General features: G+C 35.3%; 1 protein-coding gene across 1 annotated transcript in view; it reads left to right on the forward strand.

Annotated features, from left to right (window-relative positions):
- Positions 1 to 27,042, forward strand: part of VPS13B (vacuolar protein sorting 13 homolog B) — a 795,867-nt gene that overhangs the window by 221,258 nt on the left and 547,567 nt on the right. The window contains 2 exon segments of the mRNA XM_042923372.1: positions 17,334 to 17,468; positions 18,467 to 18,640. Coding sequence (XP_042779306.1) covers positions 17,334 to 17,468; positions 18,467 to 18,640 — 309 coding nt within the window.

The raw sequence follows: 27,042 nt of genomic DNA on the forward strand, positions 1-27,042 counted from the left end.
TTTAGATAATATATGAATATGTTTTATAAAATTTGATTTTTCTACATTTATGACAATTTCTATGTAATTCCTAATATCATTGCATCTGTGGTTATCACATAGTTGTAACTGTGCTGCATGTATCATTTTATGTTCTATTGTTTGATTTAACAAGTACTTTTAATATACTTTTACATAAACATCAAATAACATAGGTTTTTTATAATAATGAGGTAATGACATTTCATAATGTACCTAACAATTCTCTTCTGTTGCATCTAAGTATTTTTTGGTTTTTGCTGATGTAATTAATATTGCTATAAGCATTTCTCCTTTCTTTTTAGTTATTTCTTTGGGATAAATTCCTAGGATTGAGTAATTTGGTAATGGGTTATAAACTTAAAAACATATAGTATTATTGCATACATTCATTTTTCATGAATACCTAAACAATTGGTAATGAAGGGTAATGATTATTTTACTAAAACCTCAACAACATTAAATATTGTAGACTGCAGGTACAAATGATGCTTCACTTTTGCTTAATTCACTTTTCTTTAGTTATAGCAAAATTGATCTTTTGTCATATATCTTATTATTTGTATTTCCTCCTACATGTATTTGCTTTCATATTCTTTATCATTCACTGATTCAAGGATTCATTTATTCATTCAAATATGTAAGTGCTTTTTTGAGTGATTCATTAAGCTTTTAGTGTATTTATCAAAGAACTTTTAAAAGTTTGTGTTAAGTCTTTGGCTTCTCCCTGTGAATATTTATGCAATCAAAATAGAAACATGTTCAACTGTCAAATAGGGCCATCTTGACTTTCATTTATAACAGTAAATTTTCCCACACGTTTTGTGTATAGACACACCTCAGAGAAATTGCAGGTTCAGTCCAGACCATCAAAACAAAGCGAGTAAGTGAATTTTTTGGTTTCCCAGTGCATGTAAAAGTTATGTTTACAATATGTTGTAGTCTATTAAGTAGGCAATAGCATTATTTTTTGTATATATGTGTGTGTGTGTGTGTATGTGTGTGTGTGTGTGTATATATATATGTGTATATATATATACACCTTAAAGAGTACTTTATTGATAAAAAATGGTGACCATTATCTGAGCTTTCAGTGAGTTAGTAATCTTTTTGCTGGTGAAGAGACTTGCCTCAATGTTGGTGGCTGCTAACTGATCGGGGTAGTGGTTGCTGAAGGTTGGGGTGGCTATGGCAATTTCCTAAATAAGACAACAGTGAAGTTTGCCACATCTGTTGATTCTTCCTTTCATGAACAATTTTTCTGTAGCACGTGATGCTCTTTGATAGCATTTTACCCATAGTAGAACTTCTTTCAAAATTGGAGTCACTATTTTCAAATTGTTGCTGCTTTATCAATGTTTATGTAATATTCTAATGCCTTTGTTGTCATTTCAACAATCTTTACATCTTCACCAGGACTATACTCCATCTTAAGAATCCACTTTTTTGCCTCATCCATAAGAAGCAACTCCTCATCCATTAAAGTTGTACCATGAGATTGCAGCAATTCAGTCACATCTTTAGACTCCACTTCTAGTTCTTCTTGCTATTTCTACCATACCTGCCATTACTTCCTCCCTGAAGTCTTGAACTTCTCAACGTCAACCATGAGGGTTGGAATCAACTTCTTTCAAACTCTTGTTAAAGTTGATATTTTGACCCCTCCCATGAATGTTGATGAGATGCTTAATGGTATCTAGAATAGAGAATCTTCCTTTTTTTGAAAAAATATTTTAAAATGTTTTTATTTATTAGAAGAGTGAATTTTTCTAGAGGGTTTTCAATTTATTTTACCCAGATCCATCAGGGGAATCATACTCTGTGGCAGCTGTAGCCTTATGAAAAGTATTTCTTAAATAATAAGACTTGAAAGTTGAAATGATTCATTGATCCATGGCTGCAGAACTGGTGTTGTGTTATCTGGTTTGAAAAAAACAATCTTGTTGTGCATCTCCATCAGAGCTCTTGGGTAACTTTGTACATTGTCATTGAGCAGCAGTGTTTTGAAATAATTTATTTTCTTGAGTAGTAGGTCTCAACAGTGGGCTTAAAATATTCAGTAAACCATGTTGTAAACAGATAGGCTGTCATCTAGGCTTTACTATTCATTTACTAGAGCACAGGCTAACTAGATTTATCATAATTCTTAAAGGCCTTAGAATTTTCAGAATGATAAGTGAACATTGACTTCAATTTAAAGTCACCAGTTGCATTAGCCACTAACAAAACAGCTTGTCCTTTGAAGGGTTAAAGCCAGGCATTCACTTCTCTGTTACAGCTATCGGCATCTTCTTCCAATAAAGGCTGTTTTGTTTACATTGTTTAGGGGAGCTACCTTCATTAACTATTTAGCTGGATCTTCTGTATAACTTGATGCAGTTTCTACAGCAGCACTTCCTGCTTGACCTGGCACTTCTGTTATGGAGATTGCTTCTTTCCTTAAACCTCATGAAGCAACCTCTGCTAGCTTCAGACTTTTCTTCTGCAGCTTCCTCACTTCCCTTGCCTTCAAAGAATTGAAGAGAGTTCGTGCCTTGCTCTGGATTAGGCTTTCGCTTACGGGAACGCTGTGGCTGCTTTGGTCTTCTATGTAAACCATATCAGCAGTAAGGTTGTATCATTTGTGTGTTCACTGCGGTAGCACTTTTTATTTCCTTCAAGAACATTTCCTTTGCATTCACAACTTGGCTAATTGTTTGGCACAAGAGGCTTAGCTTTTGGCCTATCTTTGGCTTTTGACATGCCTTCCTTGCTAAGCTTAATCACTTCTAACTTTTGATTTAAAGTGAGAGACATGTGACTCACTTGAACACCTAGAGGACATTGTAGGTTATTAATTGGCCTAATTTCAAGATTGTTGTGTCTCAAGGATCAGGGAGGCCCAAGAAGAGAGGGGAGAGATGGGGAATGGCTGGTTGGTGGAATAGTTGGAATGCACACAACATGTATTAACTGTCTGATATGGGTATGGTTCTTGGTCCTCCACAACATTACACTGGTAACATCAAAGAACCCTGGTCAGAGATCACCATAACAAATATGATAATAATGAAAGCGTTTTAAATATTGTGAGAATTACCAAAATGTGACAGAGACATGAAGTGAGCAAAGGTTGTTGGAAAAGTGGCACTGATAGACTTGCTTGACACAGGGTTGCCATAAACATTAAATTTATAAAAAACACATTGTCTGTGAAACACAATAAAGTGTAGTAGAAAAAAAGTACACCTGTAGTTAAGGAGTGAGTGATCTTACTTATTATTGTTAATATCTTTATGAAAATGATACTTGGAGGTATGTGCCTTTTGAATGAACGGTGTCCACACCATCCATCTGTTGGCTATCCTTGTTGTGACATTGTATCCAGGCAGAGACGGCATTCCAGAAGTGTGAAACTTTGGGTAGCTCTTTTTTTGGCATTTCCATTTTTGGCATTTGTACAATATGAAGTAGGTACATACTTGTGTAGTTACTGGTTAATGACCAATAGTACTTTTCTCACTAGATTGTGGATTTCACGAGACAAGATTCTAAAATGGTCTCGTCTGCCCTTGTAACTCCAGACTGTGGTTGGTGTATAGTAGTCCATAGTGAAAACTTAATGAGTTAAGTAAATGAATGAATGAGATATGTAAGTCAAAATTAGTGTGTGCATGAGAGACCATAAGTAGGTGATCATGCTTAGGTGCAGAGAAAACTTGCATTCTTAAGCCAGGATGACCACCTTTTACAGTGAGACATGCTCTGGAGTTGGATGCGGTAGACCTTTGATTTTATCAAGGATTGGAGGTCAGTGATTGAAGTAGCAAGACTGGATCTTGGCTGCATGCAGTCACTCCTTACAGTAAAAGAATAGCTTGTCAGGGTCAAAGTTTCATAGTGGTGAGGTAATTAGCTTAGCAGTTTTACCTTGTGGTAGAATTGAGAGTGCCTTATGGCGGAATATGAATTAAACTAAGGAGAGAAGAATGATCTTATCCTTCACAGAGTGAGTGAATGCTGTATTAAATTTTATTCTGCTGTGCCCTTTCCCAAATCCTTTTACACACACACACAATTAATTTAAAAAAGTTTTGCTCTTTATTATGACCTCTTTTACTTTGCCAGCCATTTAACATCCTCATGCATGTTTAAAAAAATCCTTGCCACAATTTCCCTCTTGTATTTATAATAAAGTATTTTCAAGTGGACTCTGGGCTTCTTATGTGGTTTTATCTATTGATTGATTGATCGATCGACCACCTGACCTACCTATCTATCTGAGAGAAAGAGCGCCTGAGCCAGGGAGAGGGGCAGAGAGAGAGAGAGAGAGAGGGAGGGAGGGGGGGGGGATGGTGAGAGAATGAATTCCAAGCAGGCTCCATGCTTAGCTTGTCTCCTTCCCCACCCCTGCGCTGGATCTCACAAGCCATGAGATCATGACCTGAGCGGAAATCAAGAGTTGGCCACTTAACTAACTGAGCCATCCAAGTGCCCCTTCTGCATGGTATTTTTGATGAATGAAAATGAATGAATGAAATGATCTCATTTCATTTTTGCTTTAATGGCTGCATAGTTGCTTTGGTTTTTTCTTAATTTAGTGACCAAGAGTGATAGCTCCTTTTCCTTCTTCCTCACTTTTACTGTCAGAATATGGAGTATATTATGATATGACTTTTGCATAGTAGTCTTGCTTTGGATATTTCTACCAGTGGTTATTACTGAGAATGTAATATCATATAGTTTCTTCCCATGTGTGTCATAAAATTACCTCATCTTAGAAGCAGGCTCCTAAGTGTTATTTTTCTAAAGTTCCTATATATGTATAATACTAAATGGTCATAAGTAGCAATTGGGCATTATTATTTCAATCAAGACTTTTACATATAGAAAAACCACTCTAATGCATCACTTTGTTACTTGTATCACAAAGAAATAATTAGCCTTCTTCACCAGGTATTTTAGTTCTAGAAGCTAGGGGAAATATAAAAGGTTGCTGGATTTATCCTTGCAGTATCAGTTTGAAACATATTTATAGTTATTCCTTCACATTTTTTTCATCTTTCCCTAATGTCATTAGCTGACTTTATCTTGTCTGTATTTTTTCTACTACATGTACAAAAATATGGTAACTGCTTCATTTAGTTAAAGTTTTCTTTACCTTTTGAAAAAAAATAGTGACCGCATATGAGAATATTGCTTTCTTCAGAGGACACTTTCTATATCCCATCGTGTAGTGTTTAATCTCCTTCCAGTGGAGGTAATCACTGGCGTTTAGAGCTTAAAAAAAAAAAAAAAATCTTAGAGTCAAATCCAGCCACTCACTTTTTTGTAATGAAGAAACTAAGCCACAGAGGTTTTAAATCAAATTACAGAGCTATTTGATGGCACAATTTACACTAGAATAAAGGTTTAGTAATTAGTGTATCTTTCAGTAAACTCCCTTATTATTCCCTAATGTATGTAAGCTGAAATTCTGCAGTCCAAGCTAGTGTTGTGTGTAATAGTTATGAAAATATGCTAGCTAATAATTATTGAATGCTTATATGCCTAATGCTGCGTTATCCACTGTCCATTTATCATTTCAGTGCTTATGATTATTCTGTAACATTGATTTATCCCCACTTTATAGATTTATACCCACTTTACAGATAAGGAAACTGAAACAATATAGTTAATTTCAGGGCTCCTAATGTGTTTAGTATTTCTGTATACCCTCTGTTTAACCTAAAAGGTAATTGTTGCTTCCTCCTCTGTCATGAATGACATCTTATGGAAAAAAATGCCTTTTTAAGCTACATTTATTTACTTTGGAAACACATAGTATATCATGACATGACTTCTGTGCTTGGCAGCATGACATACTAGTTAGCCTGAAAGGGGGTGGAGACAAGAAGGGAAGAATTGGGAAGTGACGTTGTATTTCCCTAAGCTTGTAACTTCTGAGTAGAAAGGTAGACTCTTTCAAAACTATGCCCTACTCTTGATTTAACAAAGAAATTTCTTTGTTTTGGCCTTGATGGGGAAGAGGCAGGGTGCTTTCCCTGAGAATTTGTAACCATAGTCCTGTCATCACTCAGATTTTAGTTCCTTGCCTAGTCTAGGAACCAACCACCAAGACAGTAAGTTAACTTAAAATGTGCTCCTGGTTGGAGTGTTTATATCTCTGGATATCTAGTAGTGAGCAGATATTTGCTCTGGCATACACCTTCAATTACGGCAATGTATTTGAAGAAGAAAGCCTTGTGAAATGTATACTAAGAATCCAGAAAATAATCCATCAAGAGCAAGATTTAGCAGAGATCTCTGATGACCAATTTAGATTCCTAGAATTTTCAGACAATGTAAGTGTTAGAAACAGTATAAAATGGCAATATTTAAAATTATTATAGAAGCACAAGATGAATTTGAAAATATGAAAGAAGCACAGATGTAGTCCATAAAAACTAAAGAATTTCAAAAAGAAAAATATAATCTTTGTAGTTAGAAGTCACTGAATGGAATAAATAGATTAGAAACAGCCGAAGACACTATTAATGAACTTGAAGGTGGATACAAAGAAATTATGCAGAGTGTAGCACTGAGAAGAGAGATGAAAATGTGAGATACAGGTAAATAAATCCAGACACTAGCATGAGGTGATTCTATATATATCTAATAAGATCCTCTGGAAGAGAGACTAGGAGAGAGGCGAATATTTAGAGTTTTTAACCCCCAAAATTGATATAAGATGTGAATCTTCAGTTTTAAGAATCAGAACTCCTGAACAGGAAAAATAAATCTTTAGGTGGATACATTGTCGTGAAATCCCACTGTGCTAAAGACAAACAAATATTTAAAAGCAACCCAAGGGAGAAGAAATTAACGACATTATCTGCCAATGTTAATGTTAATATTTTAGTTTCCTTTATTTGGTAATGAAGATGTCAAGGATAAAGTAAATTACTTGTTTTTGAACAACTATTCTATTTGAGGCACTGTGCTATCTGAAATTCTGTTCTACTAGGCCCATACAATTTAGTGACCCTCTTTCCAATCAAAATGAGTTACTGAATCTTCTTGTCAGGCTATATTCAGAAGTTGGAAGTTCTTCAGTACTTGGGTTCCACCCCCTTTCAAATAACAAGGTTTTTTCTTCTAGTTTTTCATACACAGAAATGTCCATATTCCCACACCTGCAGTTATGACACAATAGGACAATCAGCGTTAAGTATGTAAGCTTGAAGAGGAGGAGGAGCAGGTTAATTCTTAATAACGCAGATTAGTTTTCCAAGAATGTATGCATTTAGTATGACAACGATATGTAGGAGTGAGACTCTGGTTCCTAGTTTTAAAGCTAGAATAAAATTTAATTTTGTTAATCTTTATGTTAAGAATTAAGTCATAAACTTAGTGACGAAAGTTTATTGTTTTAAATTAAGGCGTCTCTTTCATCCTTTCAGTATGAAACTGAGTCTTGTCAAATGTATATTGCCATTGTTGATGTTAAAAAAAAAAGAGAAGCTGATGTGTAGATACATGTTGGTCCGTAAATGCTTGTTGATTTTCTTTTTTGCTGGTATTTATAGCAATGTGGACAGGGAGGGATTGCTGAGATGCAAGTGAGGATGGAACAATGAAAAGTTTTTGCTGTGGAGGACTTCGTGACTTGTTCCTTGTTAATATTTAAAGTTCACTTCTGTCACCTCATTATCACTGGGCACTACACTTATGAGATTACTTTTTATTTCTTGCTATTTAATTGGGTGTGGTTCAGTGGTTTTATTTTATATTCTGTTGAAAATATTAAATGACTTTTACACAGATAATTTGGCTTCACCCAGCTCTGGAATGTCACTTTATTTGCTTTTCCATGTAGAAGCAACAAAATCATCATCCTCAACAACAATAACAAAATAATCGCTTTTTTTTTTTTTTTTTTTTTTTTTTTTTTTAACATTTATTCATTTCTGAGACAGAGAGAGACAGAGCATGAACGGGGGAGGGCCAGAGAGAGAGGGAGACACAGAATCTGAAACAGGCTCCAGGCTCTGAGCAGTCAGCACAGAACCCGACGCGGGGCTCGAACTCACATACCGCGAGATCGTGACCTGAGCCGAAGTCGGACGCTTAACCGACTGAGCCACCCAGGCGCCCCAATAATCGCTATCTTTTAAAGTTTGCTCTCTCCTATTTGCTTATAACTGGGAGCCATTTGCAGTCTTTATCACCTACTGAGTCTTAGATGTACCAAGAAAGCTGGTTAGTTCTATCTTACTTGTCCTTGCCTACCAGGCCACTCCTGTTCAGACTTCTCCTATCTTCTCATGTGATCAGTCTTTCATTTCACTTTCTTCCTTTATTCTTCCCCTGAAAAGATAAATGCTTACCTTTCACTATAAATCAACTATTTGGAAGCTCTTTCCTACTTTATTTTATGTAATTTTTAAAGTTTATTTATTTTGAGAAGTGGGGAAGGGTAGAGAGAGAATCCCAAGCAGGCTCCACACTGTAAGCACAGAGCCCAATGTGGGACTCGAACTCAGGAGCCATGAGATCATGACCTGAGCTGAAGTCAAGAGTTGGACGCTTAACCAGCTGAGCCACCCAGGCGCCCCTGTGTAATGTTTTTTAATAGCTCTGCTAAAATGGCTGTCCCTTCAATGTGTATTTTAAAAGAATTTATCTCTTCCCTCTTTCAGAAGACTTTATTGGTTTACTCTCCTGTTATTATTTTTGTGTATCTAGCATGTGTCATGGCTGCTTGAGTGTCCTGAGTGATATTTTGGTTTATTTTATTAAATTAGAGTTGTATATGGCTTCTAACAAAAATTACAGTCCTATGGGCCCCTTTCATCTTCACTGCTTTTTTATAGAGGCAGTCTTCTTCAACTTATTCTTAAGTATTTACCTCTAAATTTCTTTTTTTTTTTTAATTTATTTTAAACATTTATTTTTGAGAGAGAGAGAGACAGACAGAGCACAAACAGGGGGAGGACAGAGAGAGAGGGAGACACAGCATCGGAAGCAGGCTCCAGGCTCTGAGCTGTCAGCACAGAGCCTGACGCGGGGCTTGAACCCACAGAATGCAAGATCATGTCCTGAGCCGAAATCGGATGCTTAACCGACTGAGACACCCAGGCGCCCCTACCTCTAAATTTCTAAATAAAATGCTTACATCACAGATTTCTTACCTTCCATGTGTAGATATAATCTACATTAATTCTAAACTTTTTTTTTTTTTTTTTGAGAGCGAGAGGTAGTGGGTAGAGAGGCAGCGGGAGAGAGGAAGAGACAGAGTCTTAAGCAAGCTATACTCTTGTCATAGAGTCTGATGCGGGACTCCATCCCACAACCTTGGAATCATGACCTGAGCCCCAAATCAAGAGTTGGATGCTCAACCGAGCCACCCAAACCACCCAAGTGCCCCTACGTACATTCTACTACCACAAACTTAGTGTCTTAAAACAACATAAATTTATTTCCTTTACAGTTCTGTAGTTTAACAGTCTGAAACGAGGGGCATGTGGGTGGCTCAGTCGGTTAAGGGTCCTACTTCAGCTCAGGTCATGATTTCATGGTTTGTGAGTTCAAGCCCTGTGTCAGGCTCTGTGCTGACAGCTCAGAGACTGGAGCCTGCTTCCCATTCTGTGTCTCCCTCTCTCTCTGCCCCTATCCCCCTCGTGCACACTCACTCACTCACTCTCTCTCTCTCAAAAATAAATAAACACTAAAAAAATTAAAAAGTATGAAATGAGGGGTGCCTGGATGGCTCAGTCGGTTAAGTGTTGGCTCTTGGTTTTGGCTCAGGTCATGATCTCGTGGTTTGTGGGTTTGAGCCCGGTGACGGGCTCTGAGCTGGCAGTGTGGAACTTGGAATTCTCTCTCTTCCCCTCTCCTACTCGCTTGCTGTCCCTTTCTCTCAAAAATAAACATTAAAAAAATTTTTTTTTTTAAAAGTCTGAAATAAGTCTCATACTAAAATCAAGGTGTCAGCTTGGCTGTGTTCCTATTGCAAACTTCTCATAATTTGTTTCCTTTTTCTACCTTTTGAAGGTCACCTGTATTCATTGGTCTGTGACCTTCATCCCTCATCTTCAAAGCCAGCAACATCACTGTAACAGTGCCTCTGGTATTATATGTCTTTCTCTGATTCTCCTCTTTTGCCCCTTCCTTTCATTTTTAAGGATTTTGGTGGTTATATTGTGTCCACCAGGATAATGGATAATTTCACTATTTCAGATCAGCTGATTAGCAAGCTTAATTCCATATGCAACCTTAATTCTCCTTTGCCGTGTAAGGTAACATACAGTATTCACAAATCTTGGGTTTAGGATGTGGACATCTTTGGAGAGGGTAAGTAGGGGGTAGTGGGGTGGCATTATTGTGCTTACCAAAGAGGCTTTAGCTTTTAGGGCTGACACTCACTGGCTGTCTCTCTCTTTAGGCTTTTTTTTTTCTCCTAAATAATCCAATTATTAGATATTTTTTGCTTAAATTTAGATTCATTGTTAACATATTATGACTGTATATGGATGAATTGTAATGTATACTACCAGTAAATAATTTTTACGTGTGCAACTTTTATTCTTGGAGTTAATAACTGCCCTATTAAAATTTGGTTAGTGTTCTATGTATTTATTATTAATTCCCCAAAACTCTTACAGAAGCTTGTCTTCTCTCAGTAGTTCAGATACCTTAGTTTTAATTTTTTTTTGATGAATAAAAATGGAATTTTTTCTTTTTTTCTTTTTTTAGTACAACTTACTGTCAAATTGGCTAACAAACTGTGTGTAAAGTGTGCTCTTGGTTTTTGGGGTAAATTCCTGTGGTTCATCACTTACATACAACACCCAGTGCTCATCCCAACAAGTACCTTCCTCAATGCCCATCACCCATTTTCCCCTCCCCCCCATCCACCCTCAGTTTGTTCTCTGTATTTAAGAGTCTGTTATGGTTTGCCTCTCTCCCTCTCTGTAACTATTTTTTCTCCTTCCCTTTCCCCTGGTCTTCTGTTAAGTTTCTCAAGATCTACGTATGAGTGAAAACACCTGATATTTGTCTTTCTCTGACTGACTGACTTCACTCAGCATAATACATTCCATTTCCATCCACGTTGTTGCAAATGGCATGATTTCATTCTTTCTCATTGCCAAGTAGTATTCCATTGTATCTATGAACCACGTCTTCTTTATCCATTCATCAGTTGATGGTGTACTCATTATTCTTTTAGTGTACTTTTCTTCTTATTTCAATTTCTATTTGTTTCTAATCTAGAGAGCTATCTTGAAGTTGCCTTTTATCATTGTCCTGGGAATTCTCTTTTCTCTTATGTTAGATCCCCTGTTTCTTTGCTCACATATGTGATTCTCTCCTGATTTACTCCCTGTTTTTGGTGGAGCACAATTTCATAGTTATCTTTCCAGCAGACAAAGTAAGCTGTTTTTCAGATCTGGTATGTCTGATGAATCTTTCTTCTGCTTTCATGTGTGATTGATAGTTTGGCTGTCTGTAGACTTGCAGGTTGGGAATAATTTTCTACAGAATTTTAAAAGCATTGCTTTATTGTCTCCTTGTTTTCTACTATTGCTCTTGAGAAGTTTGATGCCATTCTGATTATATGTTGTATATTTGTATGTCATCTGTTTCTATTTTTATTCATTTGCTTTTTTACCTCAGAGCTTTTAGGAACTTCTCTACAGGTGGTGGGCTTCTCTGGGTATGCTTTTTCATTTGTTGTGATGGATTTATGGTATACCTTTGTAAGTTGACACTTTTGTTCTACCGGTTGGGCAAATCTAGAATTATTTTTTTGATTATTTTCTCCATTTTGTTCAGTAGTCTTTTTGCAACTTTTGATTTTTAGATATTTGCTTGTTTGTGATGATCCTTTCATTTTATTGTCATTTCTGTCCCATTTTCAATCTCTTGGGATTTTTTGTTTTATTATACTGTAAATTTCTCCAACTCTCTTTTTTTCCAGTTTTTCTATTTAAGGAGAATTAACATCATATTTTTAATTTCTAAGGGCTGTTTTTTTCTTTGAAAATTTTAATGAAACATCTTATTTTTGTTGTATCTTCTGTATTCTCTCTGAGGATGGTAATTATTATTATTACTAAGAGTTTTGTTTTTGGCTTTGTTGGTTTACCCCAGCTTTCTATTTGTTTTTTAAAATCTCTACCTCTTATAGTGATTTCCACATATCTGATAATCCTTTATATTTAGAATAAATTACTAAATCTGTGTGTGAGGTTGGAGCTTGTTGATGCTGGTGTCATTGTAGGGGGATTGGATGCTACTTATTTTTTGTTGGGGAATAATCAGCTACGAGTATAATCTCCTTTTTTCTTGGACTGGCCAGTTTCCACTGAGAGAAATCCTTCCATTTCCTTCCTGAAGGTTATAAGTCTGTCACTCAGAGTTCTTAGAGAGTAAAGAAAAAAAAGATCTCATCATCCAGTATATATACTATATATAGATTTTTAGACAATTTCCTCTTTTTAACATGCACCCTTTTCTTTGGTTATATATTCCATAGTGCAAAGTCCTTTTGGTTTAACCTCTCCATAGTGAACTGTTAGTCTTGCCAGGATGAGTGTGGGGTAGTTGCATGACTGTATTGTTTAGGGGAAAGGATCTGTGGCTATTAGATGGACTTTCAGCCGCTCATCTTTTAGCCTCATTTGCATTCCTTCCCTCTGAATTGCCTGGTTTCTTTAATTTTTAATTTTTCAGGGGTTACTACAGATGAAGTTGTTTCTTAGTAGAATAGAAAAAAGTGCCATGGGTAATGGAACAAAGTCACATCTTGTTGCTACTTGTTCATCAGATACTCATCTTTCAAAATTTTAATGATAGCTCTTGCCTCTTTGAATAAGCTCTTGCTTATTCAGTTACTGTTTTTTCATTTTTATTTATTTGTGGGTTTAAGGCTCTAAAAAAATTTAACAGTTTTTTAGTGGTGGTTAATAGAGGCAATATAGTTAAACTTATGTGGGGTTTGACTCCTTAAACTTTTACTTAGGTATACACACAGATATGTGGGTCATTCTCATTAGTTTATCTTTTAATAGTTACAAGAGTGATCATGAGCTGATTACTGAACTTTGGAGAGTTGGTACTGAGGGTTAAGGTCTCAGGGAGGATGGAAGAATTACGGCAGACAAGAAGTTGGTGGAAAAAGAATTGGTGTTAATGGTGTACCACAGGACTAAGAATATGTGTTACAAGTTGGTATTTTCCAGAAAAGTACTACAAGGAGAAGAAATAACAGTGCATTATTTTATATTAACTTCTAATAAAAATTCAGTATTTTTAGATTCTTTCATTGATAGTGTATACAGTGTAAAATTATATTTCACTTGCTGTGTCTTAAGGATTCCCTCTTCTCATCCTCTAGTGGACTATGACTGTAGCATTTGAGTAAATGAATGCGAGAGTGCTCTGTGAAGGGAATATTTCAAATGTTAGATACTGTCATTATCTTTGTGATTGTCCTCTTGACTCATGTCAGCTCTTCTCTAAATTAAGTTCTGTGTAAAGTTCAGGTAATTTCTGATTTAAATACCTTGAACAGTAACTACAAAACTTTGGCCTCCACATGTAGCAATAGTAAATAGTGGCTCGCCTTTAGCTATGTGATTACTCTGCTACTTAGTTAATGTTGCCTCTATCCAAAGCCATGCTTTTTTAGTTTCAGAGCTTTTGTTCTTTTAGTTTCACCATGGGGAGAATTCCTTTTTACACTTTCAGGAAGCATCATTCATGTAGGACACAATGAATGTGCTCTGTGTTCTTTTCCACCTTCCTAGTGCTTACGTTTGGGCATTTTACAAATTTTGGTTTGAAGGTAGAGTGGAAAGAAACCAAGGTTATTTTTTAAGACTTTTCTGGGGCACCTAGATGGCTCAGTCCGTTGTATGCACTCTTGATCTCAGCTCAGGTCTTTATCTTAGGGCTGTGAATTCAAGCCACACATTGGGTTCCCTGTGGGCAGGAGCCTACTTAAAAAAAAAAAAAGACTTCTATTTTAGATGGGGGCCTGGCTGGCTCAGTCAGTTGAGCATACGACTCTTGATCAGGGTCATAAGTTCGAGCCCCATGTTGGGTGTAGAGATTACTTAAATAAATAAACTTAAAAAAAAAAAAAAAAGCCCACAATTTTTTTTTTTTTTTTTTTTTTTTTTTTTTTTTTTTGTAAAGAACAGTTTCAGGTTCATGGCAAAAGTGAGGGGAAGTTAGTTCACATGTATGTCCTGACCCACACATGCACAACAGCCTCTCCCTATATCAGCACCTCCCACCAGAGTGGTACTTTTGTTACAATGGATATACCTATATACTCACATATCATAATCACCAAGTCCATGGTTTTCATTAACAAGATTATTTTTTTCTAGTAGCTTTTCTTCATTGTTGAAGCCCATCAAGAGATGACTGTAATTTATTATTTTAAATCTGAACTTATGGCATTTAAAACAAATTATTTCAAAAAAAAGATTTTCTTGAGAAATTATGCATAATGATGTAGTTTTTAAAACAAGCTTTGAAAGATTTGAGAAATGTAATGATCATAAAAATGTAAACTAAGTTCGTGATAGTCTAAAACAAGATAATATATATATAAGATTCTTACCAGAAGAGGTTCCAGGCAACTTCTTCCGATAAGAGTACTATATAAGTATGCATTAGATATTAACAGAGACCTACCATTTGTCAGGACACCTGGCTGGCTCAGCTAGAAGTGCATGTGACCCTTGATGTATGGTGGCGAGTTTGAGCCCCATGTTGGGAATAGAGATTCCTTAAATAAATAAATTAATGAACATTAAAAACAACAACAACAAAAGACCTACCATTTGTGATTTTTTTTAATATATGAAATTTATTGTCAAATTGGTTTCCATATAACACCCAGTGCTCATCCCAAAAGATGCCCTCTTCAATGCCCATCACCTACCCTCCCCTCCCTCCCACCCCCCATCAACCCTCAGTTTGTTCCTAGTTTTTAAGAGTCTCTTATGCTTTGGCTCTCTCCCACTCTAACCCCTTTTTTAAATTTTTTTCCTTCCCCTCCCCCGTGGGTTTCTGTACCATTTGTGATTTAAGATAAGTCCTAAATGTTATAAACTGTACAAGAAACAGTGATATAAAATAATTTAAAAACAAAGCCATTTTGGCATATTCATATTCTTTTGCTTTTATATCTACCAGGAATTAATTCAATTCTTTTCATTCTGAACACCATCAGCAACCCTTGAGAGAATCTTTCAGTAGCTCTTGTCTGCTGACCATTATCTAGGTTCTTTATATGTTTTGAAAAATTGGCATAGAATGAAAGTCTCACTGTGGGCACTTGAGGGCTAGAAGAGGATATCATTCCATTTTATATTCCTCTCATCTACCGTAATGATTAGACCCGGGTAAATTATCCACTAATAACTTCCCACAACTGCAATAGATGTTAAATATGTAGGGTAGCTCAGCCTCCTTTCTTACAAGGAGAAATGTGATTTAGGCTTGTCACTCTCTGACTTGAAACTTGGCAAAACCCTTATTTCTCTGAGTCTTGGTTTTCCCATAGATAAGATGGAAGAGTAATAGTCACCTCAGGATTTTGTTTTGTTTTGTTTTGATGATAAATAAAATAATAAAGTAGACATAGTGTTTGACACTTAGTGTTCCGTGAATGTTAGGTGCTCTGAAAACTAGTACTGCTGTTACTATTGTTAATACTAAGATGATGTTTATATAAATACTTTGGCATCATTTAATTTTCTGAGGTACTTCCTTAGCTTTTAGAGTTATAGATTTTGAGAATCTGATAAAAAAGTAATAACATTATAGAAGACTGTATCAATACACAACGTTTTAGAGTCCTGCTCTGGGGCTAATTGGTACCACTTGAAATGGAAACATCCGAGGTGGTGAATATTGGAAAATAGCAACCAATCAATACACATTTATATAACAACCACATAGAACTTAGTAAATTAATAGGTCCTTCTGAAGTGAGGGTTCGTATGTAAGAAGGTGTTTAAGATGATGTTTTGTAATTTGCAAATCGTGTAGTGTGCTAGTTAAACTGCAGATTCTTGGGCTACATCTCAGGAAGACACTTGGAAGATTATGGGGCTTCTTGAACATACTTAAGTTGAGATAAAAGTTTTCAGAATTGTATTTAACATATCTATCACAGAAAATTTATGGTTTTCTTAATTGTTCATACATTGTTCTGCTTAAAAGAGTTTCAGAGATGAATGATAGTTTGTAAGTGATCAAAATGTGGAATGTAGAAAAGAAGGGAAATTATGTTGGTGGATGTTCATGAATATAGGCAAAATGAATGTGAAGTCTTCTCTGATGGGATCGAATTGTATTAAACACCTAACCTTTTTTACTAGTGGGGAACTTTGAGCAAAACTTAACCCCTGCAGTCCAATGTATCTTAATCTGAAAATGAGGTTAATAAACATTTTTATTATAGGCCTGTTGTGAGGATTAAATAGGATAACATGCATAACACAGAGTAAGTCCTCAGTAAATGTTAGTCGATTAGGGTTTGTCATTATTATCATTTTAGTGATTTGCAATATTGTCAGTTCTTAAGGTTCCTCTGCCTTTTTAATTGTCACCTAGACGTTAGGCCAAAATGAGTTTTTCCCTTTTGAATTAAGTTTTCCCTACCATTTATATCATGGTAATTATTCTCTTCTGTGCTTCAATATCCTTTGGCAAGTAGCACATAGTAGAGATGTTAATATCTACTTTTTTGTTAATTGATACAGAATACCTTTGATTTCTCTTATATGACATGGTATGTCAGTTTTGCTTTTAAGCTATTGTATTTTAACCCAGGAGCTATTTCCAGCTGTCTTGTTTGTCTCTCTTATTCTACCTGACCAAGATAGTTTGAGGATCCTGTTTACTCAGAATGTTTCCTGTTTAAATGAAATGTCTCTGTCCAGATGAAATTCAATTTATAAGTTAAATTTGTTTCACAAATAAGTCTCTTATTCTGTATTTTAAAACCAAATATGATATTTTAAAGTTATTTTAAAGAAAATATTTTAAAGTTTTTTAAGCAAATATTTGTTTAAAATATTTACTCGTATTTCTTGAGCTTGACTAATCAAAAGCTGCCTACATAGGTATAGTTATGAGAGTTCAGACTATTTATTTTAAAATTGCATCCTTTCACCTCCTAAATGCTAAACTATGAAACCTAACACAAATACTGTAAGAACATCTGAGGCAGATAATTAAAGTATAATTAAGTTTAAATGCCTTGGTGAAGGAGTATAAAAATTATTTAAATTCAATCGGCTAGTACATTTGCAGTTTTCTTTTATTAGGTGTGAAATCTAAGAATCCCCTGCCAACTCTTGAGGGCTCAATCCAGAATGTTGAATTGAAGTACTGCAGCACATCATTGGTCAAATGTGCCTCTGGGACCATGGGATCAATAAAAATTTGTGCCAAAGCCCCAGGTATGTGCAGCTGGACCGTGTAAAACTTTATTGCCTGTATAGGAGAATTGGCCTTGCATTTTACAAGGAGCGTTACTGAAACAAGAATTTGCTCATTGTTCCTATGAATCAGAGGTTTTAAATTTTTATTTTTACTTAAAATTTTTTTTTTAATTGTGCCAGGATGATACTTTTTTATTTGTATAAATTAATTTTTATTTAAGGAAAAAACCCCTGCATAGTTAGGAGAATGGTTAGGAGGGAGAAAATTAAAAGTTTACTCTTACACTGTTGGGGGGGGGGGGGGGGGATAGGAAGTATAGATATATATGACACTTAAAATTAAATTAAAATGTTAGTATAATAAACAGATAACACAACTGTTTTTCAGTTTAAGGTTGTAATGTTCTTCATCCTGCCAATACTTTATTTCATATTTTCCATAAACTACTTGTAATTTAAGTTTTTTAGTGCAACCTAAATTTCTAGGTAAGTTTAAAAAGAGATACAGATTTTGCTGGATATTTAGAATACAGTATGTTCAAATTGTTTCCTTTTATAGTCTTATCTGAAATGTTCTCCATTCATTAGCTAAATATTAAGACTTTCTTGGTGTAGAGTTAAAAGTGCTTTTAACTTTATTAGTCCTACTTTTTAGAATATAAATGTATAGATAAAATGACCAAATATAACTGAAATGTTATATTATGATAGTATATTTTAAGATCAAGCATCCTCAAGCTACTCCTATATATATATTTTAAAGTTTATTTGTTTGAGAGAGAGAGAGAGAGAGAGCATGAGAGTGTGCGCGTGAGCGTGAGAGGGGCAAAGGGAGCGGGAGAGAATCCCAAGCAGGTTCTGTGCTGTCAGAGCCCGATGTGGGGCTTGGACTCAGGAACCCTGAGATCATGACCTGAGCCAAAATCAAGAGTTGGATGCTTAATTGACCGAGCCACCCAGGTACCCCTACTCCTATGTTTTTATGTAAGAATTTTTTCATTAATGTTTCTACTCAGGTGACAGTGGAAAAGAGAAGTTGATTCCATTGCTTCAGGGTCCTTCTGACACTAAAGACCTTCATAGTAGCAAATGGCTCAATGAGAGTAGAAAGCCAGAATCTCTCTTAGCTCCAGATTTGATAGCCTTCACAGTCCAAGTTCCACAGTATATGGACTACTGCCATAATTCTGGTGAGTACAAATTTATCATTATTTACTTATTTTGCATTTCCTTTTCCAGTAAGGCTTTTAAAAAGGACTTTTCTTTTAACCAATTTGTGTTCGTTGGGATACTCTCTGCGGTTGTGCTCTTTGAAACTTAAGTGTTTTTGTATCATTTTTGATAAATGATGTGTTTGTAAACAATAATGGTTTTATTTTATATGAGAAATAATTTCATTTGTAGGTTGTAACAATCTTGGATTCATAACTATTAAATCCAACTGAGTTTTAAAACATACCATATCATGTAATATGTAGAAAAGAGTAAAAATTTAAAACATTGGAAAGGAAATATTTTTCCTTGAGGTAGTATCACTTTGTGACCCATCATTTGCCATATTAAAATTGGGGGTTTGGGCCTTATCTCTAGTTTTGCAGAAAGAAAGAGATGTTGATAGTGGAATCAAGAAAAAAAATCTGAGGTCAATATACTATTTCTTAGAGTTATATTTTTTTTCTAGTAATATTTTGCCTAGAATTGATTTTATTTTATTCAAGCCCAGAATATAGCAAAGCCTCTTCTATTGAGAGGAGATACCAGAAGGATTAATGAAGACTAGGATTAAAAAAAGATAAGTAGAGGCCATTATCAGCCATGAATTCGGTTAGTCAGTATGTGGTTAGTAAAGCCAAAGTGGTCAAAAAGTTTAGAAATAAAATTGCTATATACAGATTTCTTAAAAGGGTAAGGGGTGCCAATTAAAAATTAAATGGCTAGTGAGGAAGTGGTTTCAAATAGCTGCCAAAGAGAACTGTCTTAATATTTAACAAGTATTACAACTTACAGAAAATGTTAAGCATTGCTGCCCTGAGTTGAAAGGAGAAACTATGAAAAGATTTGTAATTAACTAACTAGACAGAGTATATGGAGGCAAATATTAGAAGCAGTGCACAAGGACATGAAAAATATTTGAAAGATGAATTTTGTTACAGTAGCATTTCCAGCTGAGTGGCATGCACATTAGAAACTGCAAATTAGTATTCAGCAGTGAGTCAGAGAATCCTCTGTCCACATACTTCTGAAGACAGTAGTCCTCAAAAAGAAGTTTCAGCCTGGTGAAAGTTGGTATGGAACGCAAAGGAAAAATGTGAGGATGAGGCCCAACCCCAACTAAGACTGTGCATATGGATAAAAGATTTGACCTATCTTTTAAGGCAGGGACTGATAAACATTTTAATAAAGAACCAAATAATATTTTAGGTTTTGTGGGCTATATTGTCACTGTTTTGGCTATTGACTTCTGTTGTTATAGCATAATAATAGCTGTACACAAAATGTAAATGAGTGGATAGGAATGTATTTCAATAAAACTTTATTCACACAAACAAGGGGTGGGTCAGATTTAGCCTATGTCATTTACTTCTGTTTTAGGGAAAAGGGATTGGTGGTTAAATAAACATTATGCTTTTTAAAATGCCTATTTAATCATGTTCCTTGAATATGCTGCTTGGTGAACTTTTTAAAATAATTATCCATATAGTAGTTTTTGATAGGTTTTGTTCTCAAATCATTACATTATTAAAATGTTATTAAAATGACTGGACCATTCAGTTAGAATTTTGATGTCTAAGAAGGGGCTAAGCTTATTTAAATCTACCACATATTCTTAAGTTGGAGAGGACCCTCTTGTTTTTTGTTTTGCCATATACACAGTTAGAATTGATCAGTTAAGCTTATAATCTGATCTTTCTCATGACAATATTTATATTATTTTTTTTTTTGTAATTTAAACACATTTCTAGGGTCACAAAAATGTATTTGCATTTCTAACCTTTTATTTAGACCTAAAAGTAAACTATGATTTAAAAAATTATACCTATGATATTTTAGGGTAAAGTTTTATGTTTTTTCTTGCTGTAAGAGATTTTGCCTAATCTTCGACATTAGTATTATGTTTAGTGATATGTTTTGGCTTTGTGTGTAAAATTTTAATGTGGTTATGTATTTGATGCTTTGAAATTACTTTTTTGGGTATGTTTTAATCCTAAAGTGTAATGTGTTTTTACTTAAACTATTTACATAGTTAAGTTAGGATATTTTTAAATTTAAATTTGTCACCCATCTTGGAACTGCCACCCACATTAATGGTATTTATGATACGGTAATGAGAAGACTTATTTTTTAAAGCCAGTTTTAAAATAGTATTGATTAATTTTTTGTTCCTGTAACAAGATTTAAATTGAAGATGGAGATGTGTCTGTGTATGTATAACTCAGGAGTAGACAAATCTTCAGTAAAGTCTTGAAGGATTGTTAATAAATTATTTCTTCATTTAAAATTTATTTACTTAAGTGTCACCCTTGTAGCAAGTACTTTCATGGCCCTTGTATGCAAATTTTGTCTCTCTTAAAAACACAGGTGCAGGTACACACTGGCACATACACATCTTATTTTTGTACTCTTCACTTTTTCTTAGTACTTTTCATAGTTTACCATAATATATATGTTGCTGATTTCTCTTGTTGATTTTTTTCCTGCTCTTAGAATTTATGCTTTATTTAGGCATGAATTTTTGTCTGTTTTGATTACTACTGTATTCCTAGTGGCTAGAACAATATGTTGCATATAGTTGGCTGTCAATAGATATTTAATGAATGAATGAATGAACAAGTAAGTGATGATTACATTTACCTTTTAGTTTTTGAGGTCGGAGCACCTAAGGGGAATGACACAGAGTCAGAATTAGGTATTAATATTAATTAATACCATAATTAGGTAAAAAAGGACTGAAAGAAATCTTATGGTGTTAGTAAAACTCATTATAAAAATACTTTACAGTGTTTCTTAAAAAAAGATTCTGGGTAGTTAAATACTTCTAGTTGAATAATTAGAGGGAAGCACAGTAATCCTTGCTGTTTCACAGATTTCCAGGTGAGGTTGTTAATGAACGTTTCCCATAGGTTTATAGAATTTGAGTGAAAAATATTTGAAAATGGAGTCATAAGTATCAGCCAGGTGATGGGAGACAAAATGTGTATTCTGGTGGTGTCTGGTGATCATTCTAAGTGGCTTTTGAACATCATGTGTGGAAGACAACTGCCCTTAGCATATGCTCCCAAATTGAAGGTGGGGATTAAAACTAGGGGCCAGCAAATGTTTGGGATATATTATAAAAGTCAGTATGTTGAGCTTCCGACTTCGGCTCAGGTCATGATCTCACAGTTCGTGAGTTCGAGCCCCACATTGGGCCCTCAGCTGTCAGCAGAGCACTCTTCGCACTTCAGATCCTCTGTCCCCCTTTCTCTCCCCCACCCATGCGCGTGTGCTCTCTCTCGCTCGCTCTCGCTCTCTCTCTCTCTCTCTCTCTCTCTCTGTCTCAAATAAACATTTTAAAAAACGCTAAAAAAATTTAGAAAGTAAGTTTTGAGAGAAGGTTGGTTAGGATAAAGAGGCAGAATTCTTTTTAGTGATGTCTACACCCAATGTGGGGCTCAGACCTACAACCCCAAGATCAACGCTATTGCTTTTCTGACTGAGCCAGCCAGGCACCTAGAGAGAGTTTTTTGACTTAGATTTCAGAATCTGAGGGAATGGACAGCTTTTTAGAAATGGGAATTAGGTATTAATATGACTGAAAGAAATCTAATGGTATTAGTAAAACTCATTATAAAAATAGTTACTTTACAATTTAAAAATAACTTTCATATATTTTTTTTATTTGTTTATAAAACAGGTTTGTTTTCAGCAAAGCAAATGTTATTTGTTTCTTAAGAGAAGCATGTAGAGACCTAGAAGTTGTCCAAGTGATTAACAGGTCAGACTGTGAACTTTATCTGGGGCTTCTAACTACTTAACATTTCCCGCTGTCCTAAGCTGTTTATCATTTTGTCTTTTAACCTTAGGGTCCAAATTACTAAATACTGCAGACCTTAGCCCTTAAAAGTCCTTCACTTTGAGAAGCTCCTTCCGTATTTCTTACTAAGTAAACGCTGTCAAAAGAGGCATACTTTAATGATGCCACGGCATTTCTTTGTCTTTGAAGCCTCAGCAACTCCCTTTGCATATGCCCCCCCCCACCCCCATTGCTGTCTCTACTTGACTGACTGATTGCAGTGAAGTAGCTGAAGGCTTTTGAGGGAGTCCATTGTGTCAGCCCACATTCTGTATTGTCAGTATTCACAGGAACTGGTTAATGACACTCCATTTTCTTATATTTGTATAGATACTAGGAATCAAGTAGAGGAATAAGATGCTCTGTGGCTCCTTCAGAGGTAGAAACACTTGGTGACCATATTGATGTATGTAAAATATCTTAAGAAGATGGGTTCTAAACATTTTCCCCCTGTCTTTTAAATATAGACTGGCTCTTCTTCATATGCTGTATTTTGCCTGTGGTTTATAGCAGGTTCTGTTTTTTTTTTTTTCATTTTTAAATTTTTTAATGTTTATTTTTGAGAGAGGGAGAGAGACAGAGGGTGAGCAAGGGAGGGGCAGAGAGAGAGGGAGACACAGGATCTGAAGCAGGCTCCAGGTTCTGAGCTGTCAGCACAGAGCCCCATGTGGGGCTCGAACTCAGGAACCATGAGATCATGACCTGAGCCTAAGTTGGATGCTTAACCAACTGACTGAGCCACCCAGGTGCCTGCAGGTTCTGCTTCTTGAACAGTTTTGAGTCCTTGTTAATCTTGGTATTAATGTCAGAATAAGTTTTGAGGTGTCTGCTATTTAAGAACATAAAATGATTACAAAGTACTCTATGAATTTAGAATCAAAGGAACTTAGAAGTCTTCCATTTCAATTTCTAAGTCAGTGTTAGGACTTTTATGTGGTTCCCTCTCTCTGTGTGCTCTAGGTCTTTTGGCCTTCTTTGAGTGTCTCACTAATGACTGTGCTTTTGGATATTGCTGTCTTTCTTATTTGGGATCCTCACAATTACCCTTACCCTTTTAACCTTATACCTGTTTAATTCTAGCTCAGTCTTAAGATCATAGCTCAACTACTACTTCTGCAAGAAATCTTCCCTGATACTCCTTTCCCCCATTCCCCACCACCCAATTCAATTAAGTAGCTCTCTTACATTCATTTTTATAGTCCACTGTACTTCTCTTTCATAACACTTAATGACAGTATATATTTACATAGTTGGGTGGTTTGAATGCTATCTTTCTTCACCACTTGGCAGTGAGTTACATGAGGACAGAGTTAGTTACTAGTTGCTTATCATTTTGTCTCTAGGAGTTAACATTGCCTGACATAGGGAATGCTTTGAGAAGTCATTTGGTGAATGAATGAAGAAATGAACATTTATGACAGATGGTCAAGTGTATGAGCGTATTTGATAAGTAGTTAATCCGTTAATAAATATTAACAGCCTTCCTCTTTCTCTCCCTATGTTTCTCCCTCCTTTTTCTTCTATTTATGTACATATCTATCACTGGAGAGAATATCTACCAGATCTTTGTTAGGCAGCTCTAATTATTATTAGATCCTCTGTTGAACTGTACCTTCTATTTCTTGGTCTAGTTTTAGTGTTATGACATGAAATAATATACCAGCCTTAAATATACCTGACAAAACTTATTTTTCTTTACTTTATGTCTCACTCTAAGTATTCATCCTCTTTAGTTGTTGGAACTAACCCTATGACCATACCGTTTCTGTTGAAACCTTAGTCTTTCTTGGCCTCCAGGTGTTAGGAGATGAGTCTCTGTAGGTCTTTTGGATTTTTGCATATCTTGTGAATGGTGGCACTGATTGCCCTTTGTTCTGGACTGTCTATTCAAGGATGTTTGTGTAGTCAACAGCCTTGGAAAGATAGATTTAGTGTCCCTCTGCAGCCAGTGGGGAGGGTATGTTAACTGTGCGTTATAAAAGATTTGGTTCTTCAACTCACAGTTCATCTCTTATCCTGCATCGCTCTGCATGTGCAGACTTCAGTCTGGATACATCTTTGGTGTCACCTCTGTGAAACTTGGCCGAGGGAACTGCTGCAAATGTGTTGAAAGTTGTGCTGCTTGCTGTGCCATGAATAATAAAGTCCTTTATCTTGACGCAGGAGTCTCTTGTCTTCTGCATCATTCATAACTGTGGTAGGGTTAAATCTTAGGCTCAGAATTCTTGACACCAGAGCAGTGTGGTTTCTTGTTTCTCCTTGTTGAACCATCTTCGTGTCTCTCCTCAAATATGGTAGCCCTCCTCATCTGCTGAGGATATGTTCCAAGACCCTCAGTGGATGCCTGAAACTGCAGATAATACTGAATCCTATATATACTATGTGTTTACCTATACATAGGTATATGATAAAGTTTAAGTCATGAATTAGGCATAATAGATTAACGACAGTAATAATAAAATAGAGCAATTATGCAATATACTGTAATACAAATTTTACGAATATGGTCTCATTCTCGGAAAATCTTATTGTACTGTACTCATCCTTACGATATAAGATGATAAAATGCCTATGGGATGAAACAAAGTGAGGTGAATGATACAGGCATTGTGATATCAGGCTACTGTTGACATTGTGAGGATATCAGAAGGAGCATCATCTACTTCTGGACTGTGGTTGATCGTGGGTGACTGAAACTATGGAAAATGAACCTATGGATAAGGGAGGACTACTGTATGTTTCTTTCCTTAATACCTTCATCATTCCTGAGATTTTGTTACTGGTCCTCTCCTTTAAACTTGTATGTTGTAATCAACACTACTGTTTTTAGCAACCAACCATATGTTATATCTTTTCTTTTGAGATCCAGACTCCAAATTTCAACAATCTCTTGACCATTTCCCTGTGGATATTTTAATGGTGCCTAACACATTTAAAACTAAACTCAATGTAATCCCTCCACCCCATTTCATACTCCATTATTCACTATTTCAATTAATGGTACTATTTCCCTCTTAATGCTGTAAATTTCAGCACTAGTTCAGTTGTTCCTTCTTTTTCCTCCTGCATATGGTAGATGTTCCATAAAAGCTTTTTTTTTTAAAACTTAATAGTCCAGGCTAAACATAATAAATTTATTTTAGTCATTTCCCATATGATTTGTGTTGAGATTCATTGCCACACTGATTACTTCCACTACTTGTTTGAAAATGTCTCTCTTAAAATTTAACACAATCCCCCACATAGCACAAAGTGAAGAGTATATTCCCAGATTGGTGTAGTGAACTTCTATTTAGTTACTGTTTGTTTTGAGTTTATGTGCCACTGGAACCAAGAATTATTCTTCACACAAACTACTTTTAAGACAGTTTTTCATATTTCATGTATCTATATTAGTTTATGAATTTACATGAAGAACTTCACACTTTTTTTCTGTGAAATTTCATATAATTAATTTTGCCCCACCGTTAGTAAAGAAGATACCTTTGACAGTATCTGGTTGACTGTAGTTATTTGTACAAGTAGGATGAACATGCTGTTTTTGCTTTTATATATAAAATGCAAAAAAAAAAAAAAGTTTCTTCCTAAGATTAGAAAACTAGAATTACGTGATTATGATGTTATTTTAAAATAATGAAAAACAAGTGTTCGTCTTAAAATGTCATTTAAATATAATAGTTTAAGCCAATGTTCCTATTCCCCTGTGTAATCAGTTTGAGAAATAAACACAAAGTTTTCAACTTTGCTAGGTTGTCCTGTATTAAAACTTGTATTTTACCCATCAAATGTAAGCAACTTTTGATCACTGTTATTGGAAAAGAAAGTCACAATTACAATTATTGTCTCTGGAAATTCAGTTAAATTGGTGGGTAGTTTCCTTTCTTGATTAAAACATACCAGCAAACACACACAATCTTATTTCACCATTCAAGTTGGTTGGTTAGAATGTGAATTGCTAAGGAGTTTCTAAAATGGAGGCAGTACTTTAGATTGTAAAATTTAATTTATGGGGAATGTTTTTTTGTTCCAAAAAATTCTCCTTATAATATAGAATTAAGTGAATTGCCTTGAAGTTATGTTTTTAGTATTTTTGACAGGACACATGAGTAAGAATGCTTATATATTGTAGCAATTAAAGACAATTCACATTTGTGGTTTGGGCATAAATGTGTAAAAATTATACCCATCTATCTTATTACATTTCCTCTCTCCTCCCCAAGGACTTTACTATGTACTTTATCTGTAATTGTTGCCAGTTTTCTATCATGTTCCCACTGGGCTTCTGGTGCAAAAAATCTTATCCTCTTGATGACAGAGCTTGCCTGAATGATTTCATGCTCCTAGCATTTTTGTTCACGGGAATTAGGGGCAAAATGTAACTACAGCTGAACAGAACGTCTATTTTTGTAATTTTGGAGTTTAGGCCCTGTTATTGGAACTAAATGAAGAGATGCAGGTGTTCTCCAGTCCAAGCCCTTTGGGAGTTTTGATGGTAGATGCTTGAAAAGAAAATGCATGTGTTTCCAGAGTCAAACAGCA

This window comes from Panthera leo, chromosome F2 (genome assembly GCF_018350215.1).
Source record: "Panthera leo isolate Ple1 chromosome F2, P.leo_Ple1_pat1.1, whole genome shotgun sequence".
In the NCBI taxonomy this organism is placed as follows: domain Eukaryota; kingdom Metazoa; phylum Chordata; class Mammalia; order Carnivora; family Felidae; genus Panthera; species Panthera leo.